General features: G+C 39.7%; 3 protein-coding genes across 6 annotated transcripts; 1 reads left to right on the forward strand and 2 right to left on the reverse strand.

Annotated features, from left to right (window-relative positions):
- The first annotated feature begins 1,374 nt into the window (after nt 1–1,374).
- Nucleotides 1,375–10,273, forward strand: rbsn (rabenosyn, RAB effector). Of its 2 annotated transcripts, none has more exons than XM_022739149.1 (12): nt 1,375–1,390; nt 3,185–3,473; nt 3,853–3,987; nt 4,083–4,183; nt 4,302–4,347; nt 4,451–4,612; nt 4,730–4,992; nt 5,187–5,257; nt 5,367–5,453; nt 5,567–5,669; nt 6,365–6,469; nt 6,560–10,273. In XM_022739149.1, exons 2-12 carry the CDS (start codon nt 3,311–3,313, stop codon nt 7,670–7,672), a joined length of 2,349 nt encoding a protein of 782 aa, XP_022594870.1. In that variant the 5' UTR covers nt 1,375–1,390; nt 3,185–3,310; the 3' UTR covers nt 7,673–10,273. The 2 variants fall into 2 exon arrangements, with proteins under 2 accessions (XP_022594870.1, XP_022594869.1); XM_022739148.1 differs by lacking the exon at nt 1,375–1,390 and adding an exon at nt 2,298–2,385.
- A 98-nt stretch (nt 10,274–10,371) lies between these two features.
- mrps25 (mitochondrial ribosomal protein S25) lies at nt 10,372–12,655 on the reverse strand. The gene is made up of 4 exons (XM_022739150.1): nt 12,447–12,655; nt 11,594–11,700; nt 11,377–11,464; nt 10,372–10,951 (listed from the first exon to the last, which is right to left on the reverse strand). The coding sequence occupies exons 1-4, from the start codon at nt 12,578–12,580 to the stop codon at nt 10,762–10,764; spliced, it is 519 nt and encodes a 172-aa protein (XP_022594871.1). The 5' UTR covers nt 12,581–12,655; the 3' UTR covers nt 10,372–10,761.
- Nucleotides 12,656–14,710: 2,055 nt separating this feature from the next.
- nr2c2 (nuclear receptor subfamily 2 group C member 2) lies at nt 14,711–24,633 on the reverse strand. Of its 3 annotated transcripts, none has more exons than XM_022739117.1 (15): nt 24,537–24,633; nt 22,275–22,359; nt 21,865–21,960; nt 21,436–21,636; nt 21,214–21,319; nt 20,872–21,051; nt 19,728–19,884; nt 19,520–19,610; nt 19,093–19,238; nt 18,112–18,289; nt 17,700–17,821; nt 17,421–17,560; nt 16,817–16,954; nt 16,559–16,664; nt 14,711–15,549 (listed from the first exon to the last, which is right to left on the reverse strand). In XM_022739117.1, exons 2-15 carry the CDS (start codon nt 22,332–22,334, stop codon nt 15,375–15,377), a joined length of 1,896 nt encoding a protein of 631 aa, XP_022594838.1. In that variant the 5' UTR covers nt 22,335–22,359; nt 24,537–24,633; the 3' UTR covers nt 14,711–15,374. The 3 variants fall into 3 exon arrangements, with proteins under 3 accessions (XP_022594838.1, XP_022594839.1, XP_022594840.1); XM_022739118.1 differs by lacking the exon at nt 24,537–24,633 and adding an exon at nt 22,146–22,174 and having other exon boundaries at nt 22,275–22,334; XM_022739119.1 differs by lacking the exons at nt 14,711–15,549; nt 16,559–16,664 and having other exon boundaries at nt 16,851–16,954; nt 17,389–17,560.
- Nucleotides 24,634–25,507: the final 874 nt, after the last annotated feature.

Here is a 25,507-nt window from a genome sequence, read left to right on the forward strand (position 1 = left end):
AAATCTGCTCTCTTCAGTTTCCATTACAAGCCTAATGTGGCCTTGGACAATGTTAATATCTCCGTGCTACACTGGCTCACACACGTCAGAGACAGTAGAGCCCGTTTTTGTAACAGACTCATTCAGCTCCGATGTCACAAGAAGTGTTTCAGAAAATCATTCCTGCTGTTCACTATGACACTGTACAACAGCTCACCTCTATGTGACAGGAGAACACACTGAAGCACAATCATCTGTACATACTGTGTATATCATACTTTTACTCCATTCATTATACACTGACATTTTTAACATATTATTACTATTGTTGCAATATATTGTTGCAATGTATTTTTATTCTGGGTCTCTGTCTCTACAATGTTCCTCAATTTTCCTATCTATCTATAGAGCCCTTAGGTATGGGCTAAAAGTACACTGTTTATAAAACTATACATTGAAACGGAAATAACTGAAAGTCTTAGACGTAGATTCTGACACAGGGCCACTCTACAACACTGAGCCTCGGGGTTACAACAGGTCATATCCAGTAAAGCTGACATATATTCGCCAAATAAGTATTGGTTGACGTGGGCTGACTGAAGTCAACTTTTCCTAAAGTAAAGGTGTTAAACTGGAAAGGCATTTAAATGTCTTATTACTGAACACTAACAAAATATATGCCAGTGATTGGAGCCGTCCTGGCTCCCACAGTTTCCTGCTCTTGGGATCCTCTCCTGTTCAGTGTGCTTTCTTTGGGTTGATAAAAAAAATCTAATTAGAAACTTCCATCCAAATTCCATGTGTGTGAGAAGGTGCATTTCCATTGAAAGTCACAGTAACATATATATATATATATATATATATAATAACATCAATATTATTATAATATTATATTTTTATTATTATAGTAACTACCTGATGGAAAATCATACATATATATCCAACATTAACATTCAAACTAAATTACATAAATGATGACAACAGCAAACAACAGCGTTGAGCCGTCGCACGTATATACTCCACAGTTGTCAAGTTGCAATGAATCAAATTGTCTCAAACCAACTGAGACACAGTGAACTTGAGGCCACCTAGGCAGTTTCCCACTCTGCACATTAACCTTGCGTTTGCCAACATAACTGAGCTTATAGCAAGCACACACCGTTAGTCATGCTGAACTTGTGAATCCAGCCACGGATGTCTCATGAAATACCGGTAGACACATTTTGATGCAGTGTCGTGATGGGGCGCAGTTCGTCTACGTTTTGTGCTGTTTGTCCCTCTTCTCCTCTTGTACAGACTGAATGCTAATCACATGATCAGGCTGCTGCTGCTGCTGCTACTGCAGCTGGTGTTGTCGAGCTGTCAGAGAGAATCCGAAGTGTCAACAACATAGTTATTGTTGGTTTCATTTGTAAGTATAGACGATCTGTCGTGTTGATAAGTCCGCAAGTATTTGTTTTAGTGAAGCTGGAAGCTATTTTTTCCCTTGTTTTGAACAACGAGATTGGAGAAACGATAGCTAAAGAAGGCGAGACCTGCTGCTAGCATGGTCCAGCTAACGTTGCATTATCTGGTCATTAAAACGTCGGGCAGCGTTGGACAAATATTAAACAATTTAACTTAGAGCACCAAATACAAAAGTGCTCGCTATAGCTGCTCGTGTAGTTAGGTTTGTGTCTCGCTGACTAAGTGGGTTGGATAAACTAGATGAGTTGGNTGGGATCCTCTCCTGTTCAGTGTGCTTTCTTTGGGTTGATAAAAAAAATCTAATTAGAAACTTCCATCCAAATTCCATGTGTGTGAGAAGGTGCATTTCCATTGAAAGTCACAGTAACATATATATATATATATATATATATAATAACATCAATATTATTATAATATTATATTTTTATTATTATAGTAACTACCTGATGGAAAATCATACATATATATCCAACATTAACATTCAAACCAAATTACATAAATGATGACAACAGCAAACAACAGCGTTGAGCCGTCGCACGTATATACTCCACAGTTGTCAAGTTGCAATGAATCAAATTGTCTCAAACCAACTGAGACACAGTGAACTTGAGGCCACCTAGGCAGTTTCCCACTCTGCACATTAACCTTGCGTTTGCCAACATAACTGAGCTTATAGCAAGCACACACCGTTAGTCATGCTGAACTTGTGAATCCAGCCACGGATGTCTCATGAAATACCGGTAGACACATTTTGATGCAGTGTCGTGATGGGGCGCAGTTCGTCTACGTTTTGTGCTGTTTGTCCCTCTTCTCCTCTTGTACAGACTGAATGCTAATCACATGATCAGGCTGCTGCTGCTGCTGCTACTGCAGCTGGTGTTGTCGAGCTGTCAGAGAGAATCCGAAGTGTCAACAACATAGTTATTGTTGGTTTCATTTGTAAGTATAGACGATCTGTCGTGTTGATAAGTCCGCAAGTATTTGTTTTAGTGAAGCTGGAAGCTATTTTTTCCCTTGTTTTGAACAACGAGATTGGAGAAACGATAGCTAAAGAAGGCGAGACCTGCTGCTAGCATGGTCCAGCTAACGTTGCATTATCTGGTCATTAAAACGTCGGGCAGCGTTGGACAAATATTAAACAATTTAACTTAGAGCACCAAATACAAAAGTGCTCGCTATAGCTGCTCGTGTAGTTAGGTTTGTGTCTCGCTGACTAAGTGGGTTGGATAAACTAGATGAGTTGGTCAGGTTTATGAACTCCTAGTTAACGTTAGCTGGTAAACATGAAGCGCCAAGTTCATTTTAACGAGCATGTAATCAAGACAATCCAGGCGAGGCCAATAACTGGAAGATGTTTGATGTCAACGATTTGTGCAACTCATAAAAGTGTGGCTGCAGTAACTTCACCTCCTTAGCTAGAGTTTAACTAAAATGAAATGAAGCTTTCTGAGAGTGGCCAAAATTAAAATTTAAACCTTTTACTACATTTGTGAGAATATAATTAGCTAAATCTGTACAGGTGGTAAAACCCCAATTACATTTTTATATTAAGTAATTTACTATATTGCAGCTTCACAATCCTCTAACTTAGCGTGTCTACCAAAAAGTGACTCGCATTGTGTCACTGCAGTGAAGGATGTATGAGTAGTTTAGCGTAAAAGAACAGAGGTCTTACCTAGCGTACATGTTTAAATCTGTGTTGGATTTTTTTGGAAATCTGCTTTGTCCTGTCCCTCAGAGTCCCAGGATTTTCTCTGGCGTGATGGAGCTAATATGGGGTGGGTTGTACACCCCGTGACATGTGGACCAAAGCAGGACCCTCCCACCTTGCACCTCTTTTCCAACAACACAACTGACTGCTATCATGGCCTCCAGCTACTCTTCCCCCTTTGAGGGGACAGGTGAAGTGAAGGAGGGCTTTCTTTGTCCACTGTGCCTGAAAGACCTTCAGTCATTCTACCAACTCCAAGACCACTACGAAGAGGAGCACTCTGGGGATGACCGCCATGTCAGGGGACAGCTCAAAAGTGAGTCCCGTGTATTGTATTTGTTGACTCCACTCACAGCCACGAGCCATTTGAGTCTTATCATGTTCTAAAGCAAAATAGAGTGTAAAGAAGCAAAAATAACTTTGCACTGCTTTCTTAAAAGGCAGCTTTTTGAATACAGTTTGAATTTAGATAAAAGGACATTGTAGTACCGTGACAGAGGACCAGGGGGAATTGTTGCCAGGATGAACTGGCAGAATATGCTGCTGCAGCTTCTCGGGGAGAGACAATAGCTGAAAAAGGGAAAATGGTGATTAAGTGCAATGAAATATTAATCATTTCTGGTGTACGGTGTATAATATCCTCTCTGCATTTTCTATACATGGAATCAGTTGTCTCCCAATTTCTTTGTGCACAGGTTTGGTTCAGAAGGCAAAGAAAGCCAAAGACAAGCTGTTAAAGAGAGATGGAGATGACAGACCAGATACTGGCAGTTATGAGTCCTTCTACTATGGTGGAGTGGACCCCTATATGTGGGAACCTCAGGAACTGGGTGAGACTATTATATTAAAGCCAGAAAGTACAATAACTTTCAACATCTGTCTTAAAAGAATCCACTAACGGTAATCTTTCTCTTTTCGTTTGTAGGAGCAACTAGAAGTCACCTGGATGTATTTAAAAAACACCGGGCAGCCAGGATAGATCATTATGTCATTGAGGTCAACAAGCTCATCATCAGACTGGAAAAGGTGTGCTTACAATAGCAAAGCTCATTCGAACCATAGTTTTCTTCCTGCTGTTGTTGAAATCAGATGTGAGATGGGCTTAACTGTGCCAACTCATTTGCCATGAAAACTGTCGTTTCAGTTGACATCGTTTGACAGGACCAACTCAGATGCTGCCAAAATCAGAGGTTTGTCCGCATGTGTTTCTATTAAAAGTCTGACTTCTCTAAGTGTATGTAAATAGTATTTATGTAATATGTTAAACTAATGAGTGTTCATCCTCCTTTACAGCCATTGAGAAGTCCGTAGTGTCATGGGTGAATGACTCAGACGTCCCGTTCTGTCCTGACTGCGGAAACAAGTTCAACATTCGGAACAGACGGCACCACTGTCGTCTCTGTGGGTCCATCATGTGTAGGAAGTGCATGGAATTTGTCCCCATACCTTTGGCCCGTATGTATCAACAAACTGTACAAACCTCAAAGAAATCATCAGTTATCTCGTTGAGGTCAAATTTTGCCATATGTATCTCATTGGTGTGATTTCTTTTTACCTTTTGTCTGTTCACAGAAAAGCTGATTAATGGGACACGAGAAGCCCTGTGTGTACATGGAAGCCCCGGTCAGTCCCAGTCTCCCCCGGCTGGAGCTGGCAGCAGTGGTATGGGCTCCAGGAGAGGCAGCATCAGCAGCCTGAGCAGTGTAACCTCCATGCTGGAGGAAAAGGACGACGAGAAGATCCGCTGCTGCCACCACTGCATGGACACGCTGTTGAAGAGACAGCAGAAGTTGGAAGAGAAGGACCACATGCCTGATATTGTGAAACTTTATGAGGTTGGTAAATGACCGGGAATCATTGCAGAACTCACAATCTGCCTCTTAATTCTGGTCCTAGTTGCAGTGCAGTCGATTCTGTGTTTTCTTTTCAAGCTGTCTTGGGTTTATTCTTTTATATCCTTCCCGTCAAGCATTGTTTTTCTTTTGGGGTTTCCTGTTGTTCATTTGCTCAAAACTTGTCTTCCTGTCAGAGGCTGAGGATGTGCATGGAGAAAGTGGATGAAAAGGCTCCAGAATACATCCGAATGGCCGAGTCTCTCAAGTAAGCCTCATATAAAAAGTAGTTATTCAATAAGCATTACTAATTTTAGAAATGAGCTTTGATTTCAGGGACTTTTTCTGGTTACTGTCATGGCTGTATGCTCCCACAGTGCCGGAGAAACCACATACAATCTTGACACTGCTGGTGGACTGAGACTGGAAGTACAGAAGTACTATGAACTAATCGATGCTCTGAGGTACACATCAGTCCTGAATGATTGTTTCAGAATTGAACAGAACTCTTTTGTCATGTTGGTCAAATATGGAGTTGTACAAGACGTGTCTTGATGATTCTCTGGTTTCTTATCAGCAAGAGGATTTTAACACTGGGAGTTAAAGATGATCCACCACCGCGTCCAAAGGCGCTTCAGCTGCAGAGGATGGTCCGGTATACAGCCACACTATTTGTTCAGGTGAGACAAAGTTCACACAGTACTCCACATGAAAATAGACAGAATAAATAAATATTACACATATTAGTTGGGTAACAAAATATTTCCCCTCCTGTGTCTTAGAAGTCATCCTTCCTGTTTCTTTCTGATTACTGATAAGGCTAATCTTTTAGAGTAAGAAAGGGACTAGTGCAACAGCGTTAGACACGTGTACTGTAGTTCACTACATGAGTTCAGCTATAGTAAGGTAGACCAGCAAAGACAGAATCATCTATGACATTACAACAGCCCATTTGATGAGCTTGCGGGGTCTTGTAAAGTTTATTTTCCATATTTTCCTCCGTCGTATAAGTTGACTGATGTTAACAAGTGATCTATTAGGTTAGTAAAATCCTTTTCTTCTACTTGAGGTGTCACACTGTGCACTGAGCGGATGAGGCACAACTGTTTGTATAAAAATTCAGAGAAACACTCCAGACAAGACTTAAATTACGGGAGGATGGGAGATTTTGCCTAAAATTAAAATCAGACTAGCACAGGTAATACTGAAATCAACCCACCTCCTATAGAGAAATAAATCCCGCCTGAATGCTAATGGCTATACAGTGTCTTCCAATCTTCATTCTATTATATTTGTACAGTATTTCTGCTACATAAATGTTTCTCCCTGGATCCTTCCCTGAATTCACGTATTCTTGGTGTCCTCGCTGTTGTAGGAGAAGCTGTTAGGTCTCATGTCTTTGCCCACTAAGGAGAAATATGGAGAGCTGAAAGAAAAGAGGAAACAAGAACAGGAGAAGAGACTCCAACAAGAGAGACTGGTGAGATTATGTACTGATACGACACTCTGGATTTAAAAAATAAATAAATGGAACTAAATGTATTTACTACATATGCTTTCCTGCCAACAGGCCGCCCAGGAGGCCCTGAAGAAGAGGCAGGAGTCTGAGAGAAACCGTCCACCTGTCAGTACCAACGGAGAGCTGCCGCAGGCCCCTAGAGCACCACGCATGACCAAAGCTGGTGGCTGGTTGCCGTCAGCAGACTCTGTTCATACACGCAGCGAGCTGGAAGACCCCCTCCTGCAGCAGATTGAGAACATTCAGTCGTTCCTCCGTCAAGCTCGGGAGGCCCAGAGAACAGACGAGGTAGCCATGTTGGAGGAAAACTTGCGTCAACTGCAGGATGAATACGACCAGCAGCAGACCAGCCTGGCTATCGCTCTCTCCCAGAAGTTGGCTGAGGAGGAGAACTTGCAGCAGGGGGAGTTCAATCGCCTGGAGGCCCGGGAAAGAGAAGAGAGGGAGGAGAGGGAGCAGAGGGGCCCCGCTGTGGGGTCCACCCTGCCTCCCTTCACCTGGGAGAGGTCTCTGGATATCAGCCCGGCAGGGGGCTTCCAGGGAGAGGAAGACACTACAGCAGAGGATCTGACTCCTAAAGCAGAGAGAAGCCCGTCATCTCTAAGAGCATTCCCCGCTCTCACAACCCAGGAGGAGTCACCTCCTAGGTTGAGGAGCTTAGGGGGACACGTAACCCCCCCTGGTGGTGAAGGACAGAACAGCAGTTCCCTTAACCCTTTCGAGGAGGACGAATCTCCTATTGAGGAGGATCCATCCAATCCTTTCTTTGAGGACATCAAGAGGGAGCACAAAGAAGTAACCAATGGGAAGAAAGAATACAACCCCTTTGATGAAGACGTCGAGGAAGACAAACAGGCTGAGACTGTACCAGGAAACCCCTTTGAGGAGGAGGATGACGACACTGACCCAGGTAACCCTTTCATGGAGGCCTCTGGGAATTCTCCAGGAGTCTCAACCAACCCCTTCGACGGAGAAGATGATGACGAGGCTTTGCCCGATTTGGACATGATAGAGGAAGAACTGCTGCTGCAGCAGATTGATAACATTAGGGCCTACATTTTTGATGCCAAGCTCAGTGGCCGTCTTGACGAGGTGGAGCTCCTGTCAGAGAACCTGAGAGAGCTACAGCACACCCTGCAGGAACAAAAGAAGAAGAAGCACTGACACCTTTTCTTCAAAATGTCCCTGATCACCCGCTACTTACCAAGCCCTGCAAGGCTAGCTCACTTTACATGACTAATGAGCCCACTGATTTTAGATTGGGTGAGGTCTGCTGCACCACAGAAGGGTTAGGTTAGCCCCAAAATTAAATGTATTAAATATCAGTAGTCTGGAATGACTCCATTAACGTCTTTCTAAACCACTTATCCTGCACAGGGTCACAGAGGGCTGGAGCCTATCCCAGCATGCACAGTTTTTTTAGCACCACAAGTTTGTACAGGAAGTTTTGCTGAAGATATTAACCCTGTTGAATCGGTGCAAACAGGAATGTATGACAAATGCCACTTTAAAGTTTTTTTTTTAAAACAGGACAGTTGGATGGGTCTTTGAGTTGAGTCTTGTGGAAGTCAGAATGTGTGATTTGGCTCTCTGGCAGAAGCTATGAATGAAGACATAAAATGTTACAAGCAGCAATCAACTGATGCATATAAACCAAAATCCAAGGCTAAATGATAAATCATTTCAAGAGCTTTTTATGCGGCCAAATTAGGAGGACTCTTTAGCAATTTAGCATCACATTGATACCAAACTGATGCATCAAAACCTGAGATATCATCTTTTTTATTCCACGCGTTCTTCTTCCTCTTCAAAACCTAGTGCCTACATTAGCCACAATGCAGTTCAACTTTCCACAGTTCAGTCAGAGATTTGTCTGTGTTACACTACTAGTGCCTAATGTAGCATCTAGCCTCCTAGCCTCCTTTTCTAACTCCACTCCCCTGAATTTTTTTGTCGTCTTCAGCCCCATCACTTGAGGAAATTCATCAGACTGTGTGCACCTCCCTCTGGAGCCACAAAAGGCTTTAAACACCTTCTTTTCACACATGCGCTAGTACTTTCCCAAGACCTGTAAACATACTTTAATGTGTAAAATCAGTGGAGTTCCTCTTTAATTCCAGTGATATTAGAGGTATCATGTTACTGTACCTACAACTTCAGTTAATCTGTGGTTATTTAACTTCCTGCTTAACTTCATTTAACTAATGCCAAAGAACCAAACCATACATGACTATTCCAACAGGGCCGTGAACTGTTCACAGACCAAATAACCATCTCATAATTTAATGAGAAACAAATGGAATTTTACTTTTGAGTCTGTTTTTGTGCAGCATTTGAAGGAAACTGATCATTTAGATATAAATATTTAACCACAGGCCTAAATTACTAATTCAGTCACACCACTTAAACTACTCATTGTTGCAGCACCTTTCTCAGATTTGAAAGGGACACTTAAAGGCTCATTAAACACAATTAAGCCATTTTTGTTGCTTGTCAGTCATGCCGATAGTGATGTATCTTTATGATCTCATGATTGTAAGGAAACGCTTTTAATCAATAATCACACTGCTAATAACTACAGGTACGTTTGCAGTAGAATATCCATAAGTTTTTGATCAAACAGTTTTTTTTTCTGTGAAACTGAGTTTAAATGAATGTTAACCTATTCCTGTTAGGTGACATTTTCTAAGTCTGCATGGTTGAAATGATCTCACAGATTCAGTTAATAGTTTTTTGTGCATCTCCTCTAGGTCACGGTTTGCTTCGACATGGTTGCATTTGAGACCTTTATTTTTTAAAACCTGCATCTTAAATGCCACATTGAGCCAAGGGAACAAAAGGTTTTCCACGTCCTACTGTGCAACCCCTGCAGGTTGTGATCTTGTTGTTTACAGTGGCACTACTGATCCAACTGAGCACTTGGGTTGCATGATTCATGTGTCCGTGTGTCTTTGAAGTGCTGTTTGATGCCGGTCTTTCTATCGAGCTAGTGGCCAAGCTTGTCTTCCTGCTTTTGTTTTTTATATAAATTTAGACAAACTGATAAAATCTCTCAACACGTTGCTCTTGTTCTGTGCTGTTGACTAAGATCTGTATGTAAAGCATGTTATCTGTTCAGTAGTTTCATCTGAGAAGTCCATTCAAAGTTCATCCAGCCAGCTCACCCAGCTCTCACCATGTACATACTAAACACTATTTGCCAAGGCACAATGTAGGCAACTTGAAGTCAACAAAAAATGCACTAGAATCCACTGAAATCCCGATGTGTAAAGAAATGAGATGACTAAACCCTTAGGTCAAAGCAACATTTTAGACATATTTACACTACATGAATGCCAGCAAGTATTACCACTCACAGTGCTGCTAAGTTGGTCCTTACATAAATCTTATTGTGCTTTCCTGTCAGTCAGACTGTCCATATTTCTCTCCAGAGACCGAAGTGTTTTGTGTTGTCTGTTAATCTCACACTGCTTATTTGTGATGTCCACAGACGGCTGTCAGCAAAACGTGACACTAAATGTTTTGTGACAGTGTGAATAACATGAGGAGCTTCTTAATGTGTATTAGCAGTTGATTTTAGCTTTGGAAGTAATTTGATTAATGGCTCTGCATTTAGAACTATAACTGCAAAAATAAAACTAAAATTTTGGACACAGACATCAATTTATTAACTTTAGAAAATTCCATCTCAGCATCAATAAAAAAAAAGTTGTCTACAGTAAAATATGGTTGTTTCTCTTTTTTTCATAGATATGGTAAACCTGTGTCTAATCAATCTAAACTTGATCCTGCCATTCACATGAAAATATTGTGGTTATTATTACTTTTTTTGATTAATTCTTTTTTACATAAAAAGTTACTGGTTACTTCAGCCACACAGGCAAATTTAGGTTTTATTTGAATGTTTACATTGCAGTATACAGCTCACATCTGGATGACAGGAATCTTTAACCGGGTCACATCATGTACAAACAGAGGGTGTGAGGTTAAGATGTCCAAACCTGGCACGAAGTATCAACACCCCCAACACTGACAAGTGTTTGTGCTGGATTTATGGTGGAGTGGCGGGTGGCAGTCCAGGCACTGACAATCTCCAATTCACACAGAATAATGGGACCCATTCACTTGTGCATATTTACAACAAAATATGCAATGTGTTAGTTCTTTTATGTAACTGTACAAAATCAAACGCAACAATAATATAATAATATTGTCCAGTAAATCAACAATAGTCTGCTCTCCTTCTCAGCCTCTTACTCCTGTGATGCTGCCATCTGGGTTCGATATTTGCCTGTCATCTCCTTGGGCAGCGGCGTGGTGCCAGGACACGGCACCTGGCCATCCACCTCACAGATACACTCCCTTAGACAATACTTCTTTGGTCCAAAGTTGGCGGGGTTGGATGCCTGCATCTTGGCGCGGGATTCAGCTTGTAACACTTGTCTGTGAGCACAGAGAGTAAAATAAATACACAAACAGATTGTCTAGTCATTATAGAAACAAGCCTTTTTCACAGCAGACATTTTTGAGATGTCACAGTAGGAAAGGCACAGGTGTAAATAAAAAAGAAATTTTCAATAATGGCTGAATTCCATTTAGCTGCTCCAGCCTCACAGTCCTGGTTTTGCTGGAATAAATAATATATATATATATACACACACACATTATATTTTTATCTGGTCTTCAAGGCTGAATTACATTAAATTATATGCTGAAGTCATTTGCTTTAGTAAAATGTAAAATCTTAGTTACATCACAAGTTACATCCACCAAGAGCCCTAATCACAGGCATATAGTCATGTAGGTGTCATGAAACATGGTCCACACTTAAATAAAATAAATAAAATAAAAATAACTCAATATCTTACTCTGATTTTCCCAAAATCTTCTTAACGTGTTGTGAAATTTGTTTGTAGTCCTTCCCTTCTACATCCACCAGTACCTGCTCCCCATCATCTGCAGGAGAGACGAGAAAATATTTATAAAATTACACAGTTATAATAGCGTTAATAATAATAATTATTGTGTAATTATGATAATCATTATTTTATGATACAGGTTAAACAACAGTGCCAAACTACGCACCCAGGTAGAACTTCAAGAATGGTGATGGTGTCATATTTTTGAACATCATTACTTGGACCCATGGGTTTTTGTACTGAATCTGAGGAATATTGAAGAACACAAACTTTCTGCAAAACAAAGGGAGAGAAATTTGGCATCAGCTTCATATAACAGGTGCTTTCTTTAAATGCTACACTTTTGAGAAGCAAATTGTAACAAAAAGTTTTTCAAATTTCCTGAATGGTTCAGACAATGAATGTTCAATTTACCCACCTCCAGCATTGAGTTTTTTTTTTTTTTTCATTATTAGTTACATACTAAATTTAATACATCCTTGCCACTTATACTGTAACAGCCATGGGTTTAAAGGCTGCACTGACTTAGGTGACAGTTTTCTAAAGTCATTTGATTCCGCCAACAAAAGAATAAAAACCAATAAAAATAAAAAAAAATCCTGTCCACATTGCTCATTTAATGCATTGATACATTTTTGTTTCACAAACTTAAAAATAGAAATAAAAATAAAATAGTAATTGTGGCATGTGCAAAATATACCACAGCCGGCAAACTTTTGATGCCAGCTAGTCTTTCTATTCTTAAAGTTAGGACCACTCTATACTTCAAGTTCTGACACATTTATAGGACTGTACTGATAATTCTGTGCTGGTCCCAATTCAGTTGAGACCTAATGAGTTGGTATGGAGTAGTAGAGTGAACAAAGCTTCGCACATGCCACAATTACAGTTGACTTTTCCCCAATTTAAGTTAATGAATATAAAAGAGATACAGTGCATTCAAATTTTAAAAATGGCTTATCTGTAAATGTCTGTTTGCTGCAAAGGTGGTAATTACACGGCTAGCTGTTAGCTCTGACCTTGCTCCGTCGCTCAGCTCTCCATGTGTGTTGTAATTCACCGTCATGATCTTGACTCGGTTTTTAAAGATGATGTCGCCCTTCTGCAGGTAGTCCAGGGTCCTCCTGATTGGGAACCTTCCTTTCATAGGCATTTTTAACAAACTCCTTTAATGTTTACAAGATACCATTTGAAACCTGCCTCCCGCAGCGAGTCGCACAAGCACAGAGACGCGTTTTTGATGACGTCCCAAGTGGTTGTCATCCGGGAGACTGAAGAGCGGTCTGGTAGTTGTAGTTTTTAATGACGCTGCACTTCATTCACCTTCATCGCTAGAACAAGAGCATATTCAATTGTTTATTGAATGTTATTCTTTTCTGTAAAGTCATTCCCTATCTTGTCTTGTACATTGATTTTGTGAATTTAAATAAAAACAACAAAAACAAGAGCTTACAGACAAGGAGACAAGAAAATAGACAAATGAGAAAATAAAATAATTAATGGGTGCAAACGAATAAATAAAAAACAAATTGTCTTTGAAATGTTACTACAATTAGATGATTTTCTGATAGATAAACTCCTCTCACTCTCAGAACAGAACAGACTCAATCTTGTCATATTTCATGAATAATTGTTTATTTCTTTTATACTGTGTGGCTTCAGAAAAGCCGGCCCCAGAGACTGGAATGCTGATACAGGAGCTCAGTCGTTAATACATTTGTTTTATATCTTCATTGGAGTGAGGTAGAAATGTAGGGTTGTGATAAAACTTGAGCAAAACATGAATGTTTGAATTTCTCAGTTTCAATGTTTGAAGAAATACATTTTACATGAGCAGAAAATATTTACATTGTATAAAATTTTAACCATGGAATACTCAATCCTCAAAGCTGAAAAAAAAAACCCAAAAAAACAATCTGCTCTAATATCTTCTAATGTGGGAGCTGCTCATGGTAGATGTTTTAAAGCCACAACATTTAAATCAACATTTTTCATACAGCATTTAATAAAATGCACTTAAGCAACTTCTTCATGCATGGCAATGCACTATAAAAAGAAGAAAAAAGAAAAAAATTATAACAACGCTCCTTAATAGGGCAAACAGCGACAAGATTATAAAACCCCGCTTAAAAACAACATGCACTCATTTTAATGAAATTACATGTACAAAGGTCATTTTACACCAGTGCCGTAACAAACAAACAGTCTGTATGGGTTTTAAACCCAATTCTTACAACTGACATTAATTTCACAAGACATAATAACTGTTGACTTCTTTACATCCCCATTATCATTCATGTTGCTGTGGATGCTTATTCTGAACCATTATACAAGTGGGTAAGCCAATGCATATCTCCATATGGTCTTCAAGACACTGATACACTAGAGACTGGCTTTCCAGAAGATCTCTCATTTTTCTTTTTTTCAGGGAAACCTGCCCAAAAGTACTTTAAGTACACTTAGTATGCAACAAGCAAATTTGTTCACAACAAATTTAAGTTTTTAGAAAACATACAAAACACAAAGTTTTAGTCAGCATGAATGTAGTGGAACGCCACAAAAGCTGATTGATGTGCACTTAGCAGAATACAAATGCAAAACACAAGTACAAAAACAGCAGCATAGCTACACATAAGTAACATTTCTGAACCCAAAATCTTTAAGATAATCTAATTCTTGAAAAGAAATAAGAGCCACTGATAAATACACATACAAAATGCAGTTTGAGAAGAACAGTTGTGACACTGATGCGACAGAAGGAAATAACATATAATTGATTGTCATAAAGAGAAAAGTGATGAGGTGATTGCACGGTTTATAATAGCAACATATTCATGATACCCCAGAAATACTGTGTACCTAAACATAAACCTAAACTCTGACATGTCATTCAGTATAATTTAAAAAAAAAAAAAAAAAAAGGACATGTGGTCAATTTAGTTGGCTAATTTGTCTTATGTGATTTTGTGAATATAAACTGAATGTAAATTAAAACTGAAAGACAGAATAAAAGCAGACATTGGTCACATTGTATTGAGCTATGCGCACTGTGAGCTCAATGGTGTGACAGCCAGTGCATATGAATACTTTGCAAATAAAGGATTGAGGTTTGAGTTAGCTCAGGTACCTGATTGAAGTGCATTTTCCAGCTATTATTTAGATTTAATTAATTAGAGTAAAGACCTGTTTATTCATTTTAATTGTGTCACTTACAAAATTGAAAAAAAAAAAAAAAAAAAGAAAATTACAATTAAGTCATACTTAGTCTTTGTTAAAGCCTGAATTCTCAATTTAACAGCACAGTCATTAACCATATAAGATTATACTGAGCCAATGTTCACAAAAGCCAACATAAATAAATACTTAACAGCTTCAAAGTACATTTTTACAGTAAATACTCAGATTTACTTTAGTCTTAAGATTAAAATTTTTAAATACATGCAATTCCAATTCCACATGTAAAATTTCAATTTTTAGACTCTGGGCTGTGTTTATTATATACAGTATCTCATCTGATATCTGCAGATTATGTATGTAATCATCATGAGGGCATGGTAAGGCTTAGATAAGACTGCAACAATTTGAAAGGCTAAGACCAGAGGTTTAAGTTCACTTGCTTGAAGTGCTATAAAGACATTAAAGGAGACGAGCATAGTTGCAGCTGCAGATAATTCCTTTTTCATTTAATTCATAGTGGCTGAGTTTAGGCCAGACACTCAAGATTACCACACTGCATCAGCTCCAGAGGACAGTCCAAGTGTCACCCTGGCTCTCCAATGCCAGATAATCTTAATCTACCGAGGATTCCTGAATGACTTTGCACCATGCATTGTTAGAAAACAAGGGGCTGCTGCAGAATTTTGGATTGGGGTTCAACAATAAACCCTTTGAGTGACAAAGAGTACCATCTTTAAATCGACAGTTCTGGGTTCTGGATTGATAGGATGTCATTCGGTTGGGTCAGAGTCCTGGCTGTTATACTCAGCTGTCTCCATCTTGAGGATGTAGGGAATGATACTGTCAATAGAAACGTTACCTATTAAGCCAGTGAAGAAGAGCTCCTCTGTGATGCTCGAGTTCATGAGCCGCAGGGCAGGGAGACGAGTCAGGATACGGGTCAGCCTGAGGAAACACACAACAGTTCCAGTTATACTGATATTTTGTGTTTACCTCCTTGTTTGTTTTTTTTCAAAGAAATGTTCTTATAAACTCGTCTTTTTCCTCAGTGTGCGTCACAATCTTCAAAAGTAATTCAAGTCCGTTAGCCAAACACCTCAATGCTCTACACTTGAATAATGCTGAGATTGAAAAGACACCAACACAAGTGAAAAGCAAAGAGGTGAAAATGTATGACAATCCAAATGAAGAATTGTGGTTTATTTTATTTCTGCATTTATTTGTCAACATAAACAAACTCAAACTTTCTCTGTGCACCACCTGTTAGTGGCTGGTGCAGGCTTAAGGCTTTGTGGTGGTTAAATCCCCCAGACCTAAAAACATACGAAAATAGTCTGTCACTGGTGTACTACTGGCAGTTACCACTTTGCATAGATAATTCTTACTAGCATGTGCTGCTGCTGACTGTGGTATGTCACTGCTGTGTGCTAGATAACAGTCACTGATGTGATGAATACTATTCCTGTCTGGTAGCTAGTGGCACTAATCATAGCTACAAAGGCTAACAGCCAGCAAAGCAAACAAAGCTTTGGACTGTTTGACCGTTAAAGCTAACTATATGCCAATGGGCATTATGTCTTCATGGTGGAGAGGTCTGAGGCTCAGGTCCTATCTATTTCAACATCCTCCCTCATTTTCTATAGATAAAAATTTACTTGACTTAATATCTTTTTTTATTTATTCATTTATTTAATGCAAGAAATGTTATATGTCCGTGGCACAGCAGTGATATAACATGTATTGTATACCGTTACCAATATACAGAATAAGATGATGGGGAGTTGTATGTGCAGGTCAACAACAACAGCATGCGACATACCGTTGATCAAAGTGGCAAACCGCAAAGAATAAACATGCAACATTACGACAAGATCACATGTAATTCATGGTGCTGCTGCTTTAAAATGGGGTGAGGAGGTTATGTTGACTGGTTAGATTGGAAGTATGAATGTACCTGTACGTGTCATCTGGATAGGTTTTCTGCACATAGTCCTGCAGCTCCATCAGAGCTTTCTCCTGGAACTTCTCAATCTGCCCACTGCTGTCCACACCCGGGTGATCTGATGAGTCAAACACACCACTATCATTTAACAAAATGCAAGTCACCTATTCAAATTTCATTCACTCTTCCGTGGTATTCTTTTCATTCAACTGATAACAGCTACAACGTTCATCATTAGGAAAAATCAGAAACTCCTCTTAGCAGACTCACCAGGGCTGAACAACACTATAGCCTTCAGGTAAGCATATTCATAGCTGTCGGTCTCCAACCTCGTCATGCTGTTGCAGAACTCCTGGAACTTCCAGATGTGCTCCATCACCTGCTTCACCCTCTCCCCCGAAAGTTTGTCTAAGACAGAAGAAAATGCAGAGTTTGATGTAACATTTGTCATTTATTTATGTAGTTGTTCTGTCTCACCAGGAAAGTCTTATGAGAAACAAGAAAAATATGTCATCGCCATCAAAAGTTGCAATTCCTCCTAACAGTTTTAGACACATTTTGGCTGGTTGTTGGCATATAGTTGCCTCAATTAAGCCAAGTCAGTAGTTGGTAGATGCATAAATTCTCCAATTAACTGCTGATATATGACACAAGGACAAATTTAAAAAATGTGTAAAAAAAGTGTAATCCTGGAAATGTAACAACAAGGTGGTAAAACTTAATATCTCAAAGTTTCATCTAATCAACAACAGTGGCAATGTCACTACTCTAGGTCTAATTTGTTATAGTAACAAATTTAAACATCACAGATCTTCTCTCTTGTTTATATGTGTGCGTCCTACTGTGAAGTGATGACGAGGTCTGTGGTCCATACCATCCTGGATGCTGCTCTGAAGGTGATTAATGATGGCAGTGAGGATGGTCGACAGGTTCATCACATGAGCGCACTGAGCGAGACCCAGAGTGAACAGCTCATTCCAGCAGGCTCGCACCAGACTGGTGTTTGCCTCCTGACTGAAAAAGACAGACAAAGGAAGAAAGATGGGTGTGAGTGCGTAGATAGCGTGCCTGTGGACTTCACAATATTATATACAGTCAATAGATGGGAGCTTGCAGTGTAATTTACGTCTTCATGTGTCAAATACATTCTTACCCGAGAGCTGAGAAGGCAGGGATGGAGCGCGCCCAGTGCATGGAGAGAAAGAGAAGCCTGGAAGCCGACTCACAGATGTAATGCACATTCAGATACTCTGGCATGGGGTTGGGCATGGTGAGCTAGGGGAAAGACAGGAGGACACAGAAAAAGGATGCCCCAGTGATCAAACAGCAAACCATGTTACTGCAATGTCCACAAGTTGACTCCTGACCGGAGAACCCTCGCTGCAAGCCGTAACCCTCTCTCTCCCCACATTTCCTGTCTGTATCTCTACTACCACCCTTCTCTGCTAATATGTACACATGCATATCTTTGTTTAACAAAGACTTCTGCCTTGCCTTGAATTCTTCTGCGATGTTCAACAAGTGTGTTGTTGTGGCCATTAACTTTATGAGTTGACTCCACCCACCTTAAAGCCAACATGGCTGTCAGTGAGCAGTGGCCCCTCCACCTCAATAATGGGGGTCTCCTGGTCTCGACCAATCAGCTGGATTGTTGTTCCACCAACGCACTGCGACTTATCTGCCAGACTCTGTCCGACCCCTTCTTCAGGTGGGTTGAAGACTTTGGCCAGGGTGTCAAAGGCACTGTGCACAACACACAAAACAAATATACATTTCCTTCTACCTGAGTGAATAACAAAAAGATCCAAACATCCCCTAACCCTAACCCTTTGCATCAAATATATTATTTAATCTTTCAGTCACTCAGCACCTTCTTGTTTTGTGGTCATTTACAGTAGTTTTGGGAAGGTTTTGCTGTGTAAATGAACAATGAAGCTTTAACTAATCATAACGAAATTATATCATGTAAATAAAATGAAAAAAAAAAGATTAAATTGAAAATACAAAATAATCTATGAAGTGCTATTTAAAATGCTTAGAATAGGATAATATCAGTGATGAAATCACTGCAGATATTACAACCCAAAACGTAATGCAAATGACCTGCATTAAATATCAAAAAGAAGAGTAAAGTAAATGTCTTACATATTTAAAGGGTTACTCATTTTTATAGTATCTGAATGCCAGTTTGAGCTGGTTAACTGTGGCCTCCTGGCTTAAATGGGTGAAATGATACTTCATGAACTTTAACTTTTAACAAATTTATACAAAATACATTACACTTGAAAAGACAAGCAAGAAGACAACCATTGATGAAGTCCTTGTTGTACCTGTCATTTTTTTCAACTTTTCCCAGAGCAAAACATTCCCTTTCAAAATAATCTGCTTCTATAAAGGCCACTGACTTGACACGTGATGCCAAGTCAGACAGGAAAAAAATTAATTAATAATAATAATTCACAGAGGGCCTGTTAAAGTGAGTGATGAAACATTGCTGATACCTCTAACAAACAAATTCTTCTCCTCTCTGTGCACTGCTGACTAACCGTGTTATCTCGCTGGCGGATTGCTCCTCGTGTTGGTTGTCTGAGGTGTCACCATTGTTTAGATTTTCTTTTATTGAGTCACTCAGGTTGGCCAGTGATGTTACCACATTAGCTAGTGTCCCCAGGTCCCCCTGTCCAGACTCCATCTGAAGACAAAAGACACAGTGCAGATTATTTTCATCTTGTGGGCCAAGATCACTTGCCATTCCATCCATTCAAGACAAAATATTCAAAAATTAGTGGCATGTAACATGAATGGCAAATGCATCTTAAAAACACACTGAAGGCCTAAATAAAGACAGAATCTACCGTAAATCAGTTATCAGAAAAATCATGTATGTACTTATGGTATAAGTATGGTTAGTAAGTAAGTATAAGGCAGAGCAGACAGATGTTCTATTTACTGCATCTGCGGACACATCTGTACCTTTGGGTCGGTGGCAAGCAGCAAAGTTCCATCACTTTGGATGACCGGCTGTTGGATGTTGACCAGCATCCCCTGGTCCAGCAGGCTGGATCTGCACATGGCACAGAGCATTAACAAAATCCATTTTAAAAAACACCCAACAGCTGAGAAATAGAACAAAACATAGGCCAAGGCCTGAGGTTTGTGTGTAGTCCTGATTCCCACTAACCTGGAGCCATCTGTCTCTGTATCAGAGATGAAGGTCGGTGTGGCGATGAGCGGACTGTTTAGGTCCTTGCGAATGTAGATCTTTTGGGTAGAGGCAGCACAGTTGGCATGCTTCTCTCTGGGCACTATATCGATGGGTTTCCTCTCACTCTGGACAGCTGAGGAAAAAAAAACAGTAGCAGACAAACCCAAATTACCCTTTTCCAATGGTTAGAAATGAACAGTTATAACAATAAAAGTGATCCCAGAGGAATATTTATTTTTTGTTTGTTTGTTGTTGTTGTTTTTTTTTTAAATCGATTCCTCAAAACACAGATTAGCATAGACAGACAGATAGATTGAATCCTTTATTAATCCCAAAGGGAAATGGCAGAAACTAGTAGAAATTCAGTGTCTTGCTGAAGGACAATCAGTGTTGCTGCAGACACAAGGTCCTTTTGGTTTAAATATTTAGAACTCCTCTAATTATGAAGGAAGTGCAATTGACCAAGGTGCTTGAACCTGCATTATTTGATTAAAAGATCGCCTCTCTTCTCTATTCCCTCCAAATGCATAATCAGTAAATTAGGCGAATACTGCAGAAGACTTTTCAAGATCGCGCAGAACGCAATTTAATGCCTTTTCCATGATCATACTGGTCAAATAATGCGAGAAAACCAGTTGAGAAATTAAAAGTCTAAAATCATTTAATAAATATGAATTTATATCACATTTTATTAAGTACTTCACAGCTGTATACAACAATAACTCAGTAATAATCAATTAACATGACCTTTTTGTGGCAGAAAATGGATGGATGTATTAACCATAAAATATAATACTAATAATACTAATAATACTAATAATAATAATAATAAATTAATTTCAGTTCCTGGCTACTGTAGCTAGCAGTAGTGAGTGTTGTTACAGATCTGATGGTACTGATCTAAAGCCTCCGGCATGCACAATCAACAACATCTCGACAGCCAGCAAATGTATTGAAAAAAAATAAATAAAAAGTTATAACCAACATTACTGTCTGACAGGCAAGAAAAAAAAAAAAAAAAAGACCTTTGTACATGAAGTTACACACTTTTTAATAACTTGTCTCTGAGTGGAACCGTATTTTTTATCTCCATGTATTGCAGATTGAGATACAAACTCACACTCAGTCTTCATCCCCATCTTAAGGCATTTCCTCAACCGGCAGAACTGGCAGCGATTGCGGTGGTGTTTGTTGATGACGCAGTCCTGTTTGCTGCGGCAGCTGTAGGTAAGGTTCTTCCGCACGCTCCTCTTGAAGAAGCCCTTACATCCCTCACAACTGACTGCTCCATAGTGACGCCCTGAACACAGAGAAGACTAGTCAGAGTGTCTGAGTCACTGTATGTGTATGGGTGAGATTGCTGACATTGTGAAGCTAAACATACTATCTGATTTGACATCAGGATGCATCACTCAAGTTACATACAAAGTATCACATCTGCATGTAAAGTAAGCTTCAGTACCTGAAGCCTTGTCTCCACACACCACACAGTACTCCACTGGCTGCGATCGGCTCAAGTCCCCAGACTGCCCTAACAACCGTTCCATTGACAGTGGATCTGTGACAATCTGAAAAGCAATGTTATAACAATGTCTGAAAATAGTAACAAATATCAAGACCAAGATATTGCCAATGGCACCATCACACTATATACCAGGGGGTGATATTGTGGGTAACACTGTACCTGTATCCTTCCTGGCATCAGGCTGTCAGCAGCAGTGAAGATGAGCTGCTTAGTGTTGTGGCTGTCTGGTGAGGCCAGGATAACCTTGCCCGCCCCTGAGCTGTCAGCCGTAGTGAGAATGAACTGCTGCTTGGGAGCACTGGACGGGTTCATCGCTGTTACTATCTGGATCTTCTGACCTGTCTGCTGGTCAGTTACAATCTGAAGGTGATCAAGATGGAAGAGGAAGACACAGAGAGAGGGAGGTGGAAATAAACATACACCAATGGGGTTAAAGGGAAAAAAAGGGAACAGAGTGACATTGAAGATGGGAGAGCTTAGTCACATGTCGTAACATCAACGTGTTCATTGCTGCCGTTAATGCACCGAAAGAGGACAACATCAACAGGCAGGAGCAGTGTCACATTCTCTGAAGCCAGCTGCGGTTACCTGTATTCGCTGTGGTGTTGTGGCAGGCTCAGTGGAGATGACCTGAAAGCGCTGTGGAGACTCACTCATCACCGAGTCTGACGGAGAGGATGACACCTACAATTTTTTAAAACATACACATACAAATTATAAATCAGTATGTCCGGAACACAAATATATTTAACTTGAGTGTGTGTGTAAAGCATAGGGATGTTATTATAAAACACTTTTAAAGAAATACAAGAGGGAACTGTCTGGAGAAGGTATGTCTATGGCAACAAATAAATGCAGCACCTACTTACCACACAATCAAAGAGCATAGCATCAGTTTCTTTCAATTAAAAAAAAAAGAAAGAAAAAAAAAAACTTCATATGATTTAACTTAAGACTGCCAGAATTTACATCATGAAACTGTTCCTCTGCACACCCACCTCTGCCTCGTGCTCAGAATCCACTTTCTGCTGAGACAGCAGATTCGGGTTGGTTGTCATGATGATGTAAGGTCATTAGTGAGGTCTGTTTGGAAAGATGCCACAAGCACAAAGGTGCAAACCGTCACAGAAGAGCAGGACAACACTGGGACATTTTTAGAAAAATAATATTAATGCTGTATCATAAAGGATTATGACATTAAAACTGAAAGTGCAGCCCTCCACCAGTCTGGGCTTTATGGCAGAGAGGCCAGATGGACGCATCACCTCAGTGACAGTTTGCAAAAAAGCACCTAGAGGACTCTCAGACTGTGATAAACAAGATTCTCTGGTCTGATGAAACCAAGATTGAACTGTCTGGGCTCAATTCTAGGAGGAGGAGACCAGGCATGATGCTTAGAATTGGTTGTGCCTCTGGAAGTTTCTCCCACTGTGGTCACTGTGCTCTTGGGAACCTTCAGTGGACACTTAAAGATGATCAAGAGAAATGGGAGGGACCTGAGCTACATTTCAAGTGCCTGGATACTTATGCCAATGTGATACTTCAGGGCTTTTTTTCCAAAATTTTCTACAATTCTGTTTTTCCTTTGTCATTATGGGGTATTGAGTGTGGATTGATGAGGGAAATTTTCCTTTTTTTGGCATGAGGCTGCAACATAACAAACTGGAAAAAAAGAAGAGGTCTGAATGCATATGCACTACATCCTAGATCACAGCTGTCTTTTCTACTCTTGTGGCTTCCATTTTCTTCAAACAGCAGGTAACCAACCTGGTGTGTTCTTTTATATGTGGTTTCATACCAATTATAAAGTCAAACTTTTTGTATCTCAGCATATTTACACACAGAGAATGAGCTAATAACACCACAGAAAAAGATTTCTATTCACTGGAAACAACACTGAGATTACTGTAAGCAGAAAGAACTGTGTGAAAAGAACCACACATCATTAAAACTTAAGTGAACACAGATTAATGGATCATAGCCTCACAGCATTTGCAGTCTTTGAACACAGTGGACAGAAGTGTATCAAATCAGTGCAGAAAAACTATAAAGAGGTATTGTCTATGCCACCCACGAGCAAATAACATATTATGTTGATTTAGGAAGTGAAGACAAGTAAAAGAAGTAAACACAAATCCTACCAGGTAACACAAATTAAAAGATAAGCCTTTCTTCAAATGTCAATGCACTTTTACTTTTTATTTCATGAAGTTAAAAAGGGGGAGAAAAATAAAAAACTGTAATTGTGGCATGTACAAAAGTTTGGGCACCCAAACTAAGTTAGTTTTAGTAATCCTAATATTTGAGAGGCTGAAACAGAATGTTTAAATTTGTCATTATTTTTTCTTAAAAATGACTTAAATGATTAATAGATTATCAAAAGAGTTGCCAATTATTCTTCTGTTGATCAACTTATCGTTTAATCAACTAATGCTTTCAGCCATAACAACATTAACTCTTTCCATCAATAATCTCCGTTCAGTTTCCAGTTTTAACTGTCTTTGTTGACCTGGGGTTATAATAGTGAAAAGATTGATGTGCCTGCAGTGCTCCACAGGCTCACTGACCAAAGGGAGCAGCATGCTCTTTCATAATGTTCACTGATTGGTGCAACACAATGTCCATCAGTACCTCCTTCCCCAAACGCATCACAATACAGAACAAAATGGAGAATTTGGCAGTCAGCCAGTAACACTGAAGACGAATCCTAATGATAATATATTAGTGCAGTTTTCTTTCCAGACCGTACAGTGGACGACTGTCAATGTGCTAGTAGTACATGTAAAAATGCAGCTTTGGTAAATAAAGTCATAGTTGTTTCAACCCACTCCTGTGCCCGGAATGGCAAAGGTAAAAGGGTCGAGTTCATCTGCAGCAGCTACATCTTTCCAATGTTAGCTATTCCAGCTAACGTTAGCTTAATACAAGTAAACCGAACAAGGGCTGCACCAAGAGCCGACTCTGCCCGTCTCTCCCCCTGGATTTGTCGTCTTGGCATGCAGAGATTGGTTCAGGTTAAGCCGACATGGGTGTTAAGTATTAAGTATAGTATTAAGTATTAATTTAACTGTGTGTAAAGAATATCCGCGTAGGCATAGTGAGCCCAGCGTCCTTGCCCGGATCCCGAGTTGCCGGAGACGGGCAGGAAAGGAGCTCCGCATCGGCTAGCTAACAAGCTAGCCGGGAGATTAGCTGCGCTCTTTTATCATCCAGTATCTCCGAGAGCTTTCTACGGTTTTCAACCCAGGACTGAGACTTACCTCCAGGAAACGACGTTCTCGGATTTAGGACGCTCTGCTATTTTATAAAATATTTGTTTTGGTTTTCTTCTGTTAAAGGTCATAGTTCGTGACCCCGCACCGCCAGCGTGTTGATGATGGTTGAGGTTTTTTTCTCCTTCCTCTCTCGCGCCCCCCACCCCCTCCGCGCGAGCCAGACAGCATGACGTCATTATGTCTGGGGACTTTGTTGTCAAGTTATAGATTATAGCCAGTGGTGGAATAAATTGAATGAATTAATACGTTTTCTGTAGGAAAATAAACAAACAAGAGTTTGCTGCTGCTATGGTGCTGACCTTTATTTCACTAAAATTCAACATGGATCCTTTTTTATCAGTTTGCTTCCCCTGTCATTGTTAATGATTCAAATTAATTATGGCTGAAAATAAATAAATTGTGGGGTGGCGGGATGTGAACTTTTTTCAGCTTTGATATGTTCTACTATTTTTGCAGATATATTGGAGAGTTGTCAATAAAACTAAATCTAAAGAAGGTTGGAGACCACTGGTATAAACTTTAACAGTGTAGTGTATTTTATATGCTCGTCATATTTTTCTTTAAGTAAAATCTTAATATAAAAGCAACCAGTAACTATAGCTGCCAAATAAATGTAGTGCAGTAAAAAGTACCAATATTTCCCTGAATATCCCCTGAAGTCCCTGAAATAAAAATGGAAATATACTCAAGTAAAGTACATTAAAAACCATATATGTACATATATATGATACTATATAGAACTTAACAGCGACTGTGACAAATGCTCTTGTATATTACAAATATTACGAGTATGTTTTTTGTGGACTGGACAAGGAAAGAATCACCCACTTTTCTTTTATATTGAAAATACTTTGGAGCCGTAGCCACAAGTTTGAACCAATTTTGTGCCAATATCTGTTACAGTGATATATGGGAATCCTACAGTGCTTTGCACAGATAAAGTCCGGAGACTTAGA

The sequence above is a fragment of the Seriola dumerili genome, unplaced genomic scaffold (assembly GCF_002260705.1).
Source record: "Seriola dumerili isolate Sdu_G_001 unplaced genomic scaffold, Sdu_1.0 BDQW01000043.1, whole genome shotgun sequence".
Lineage (NCBI taxonomy): Eukaryota > Metazoa > Chordata > Actinopteri > Carangiformes > Carangidae > Seriola > Seriola dumerili.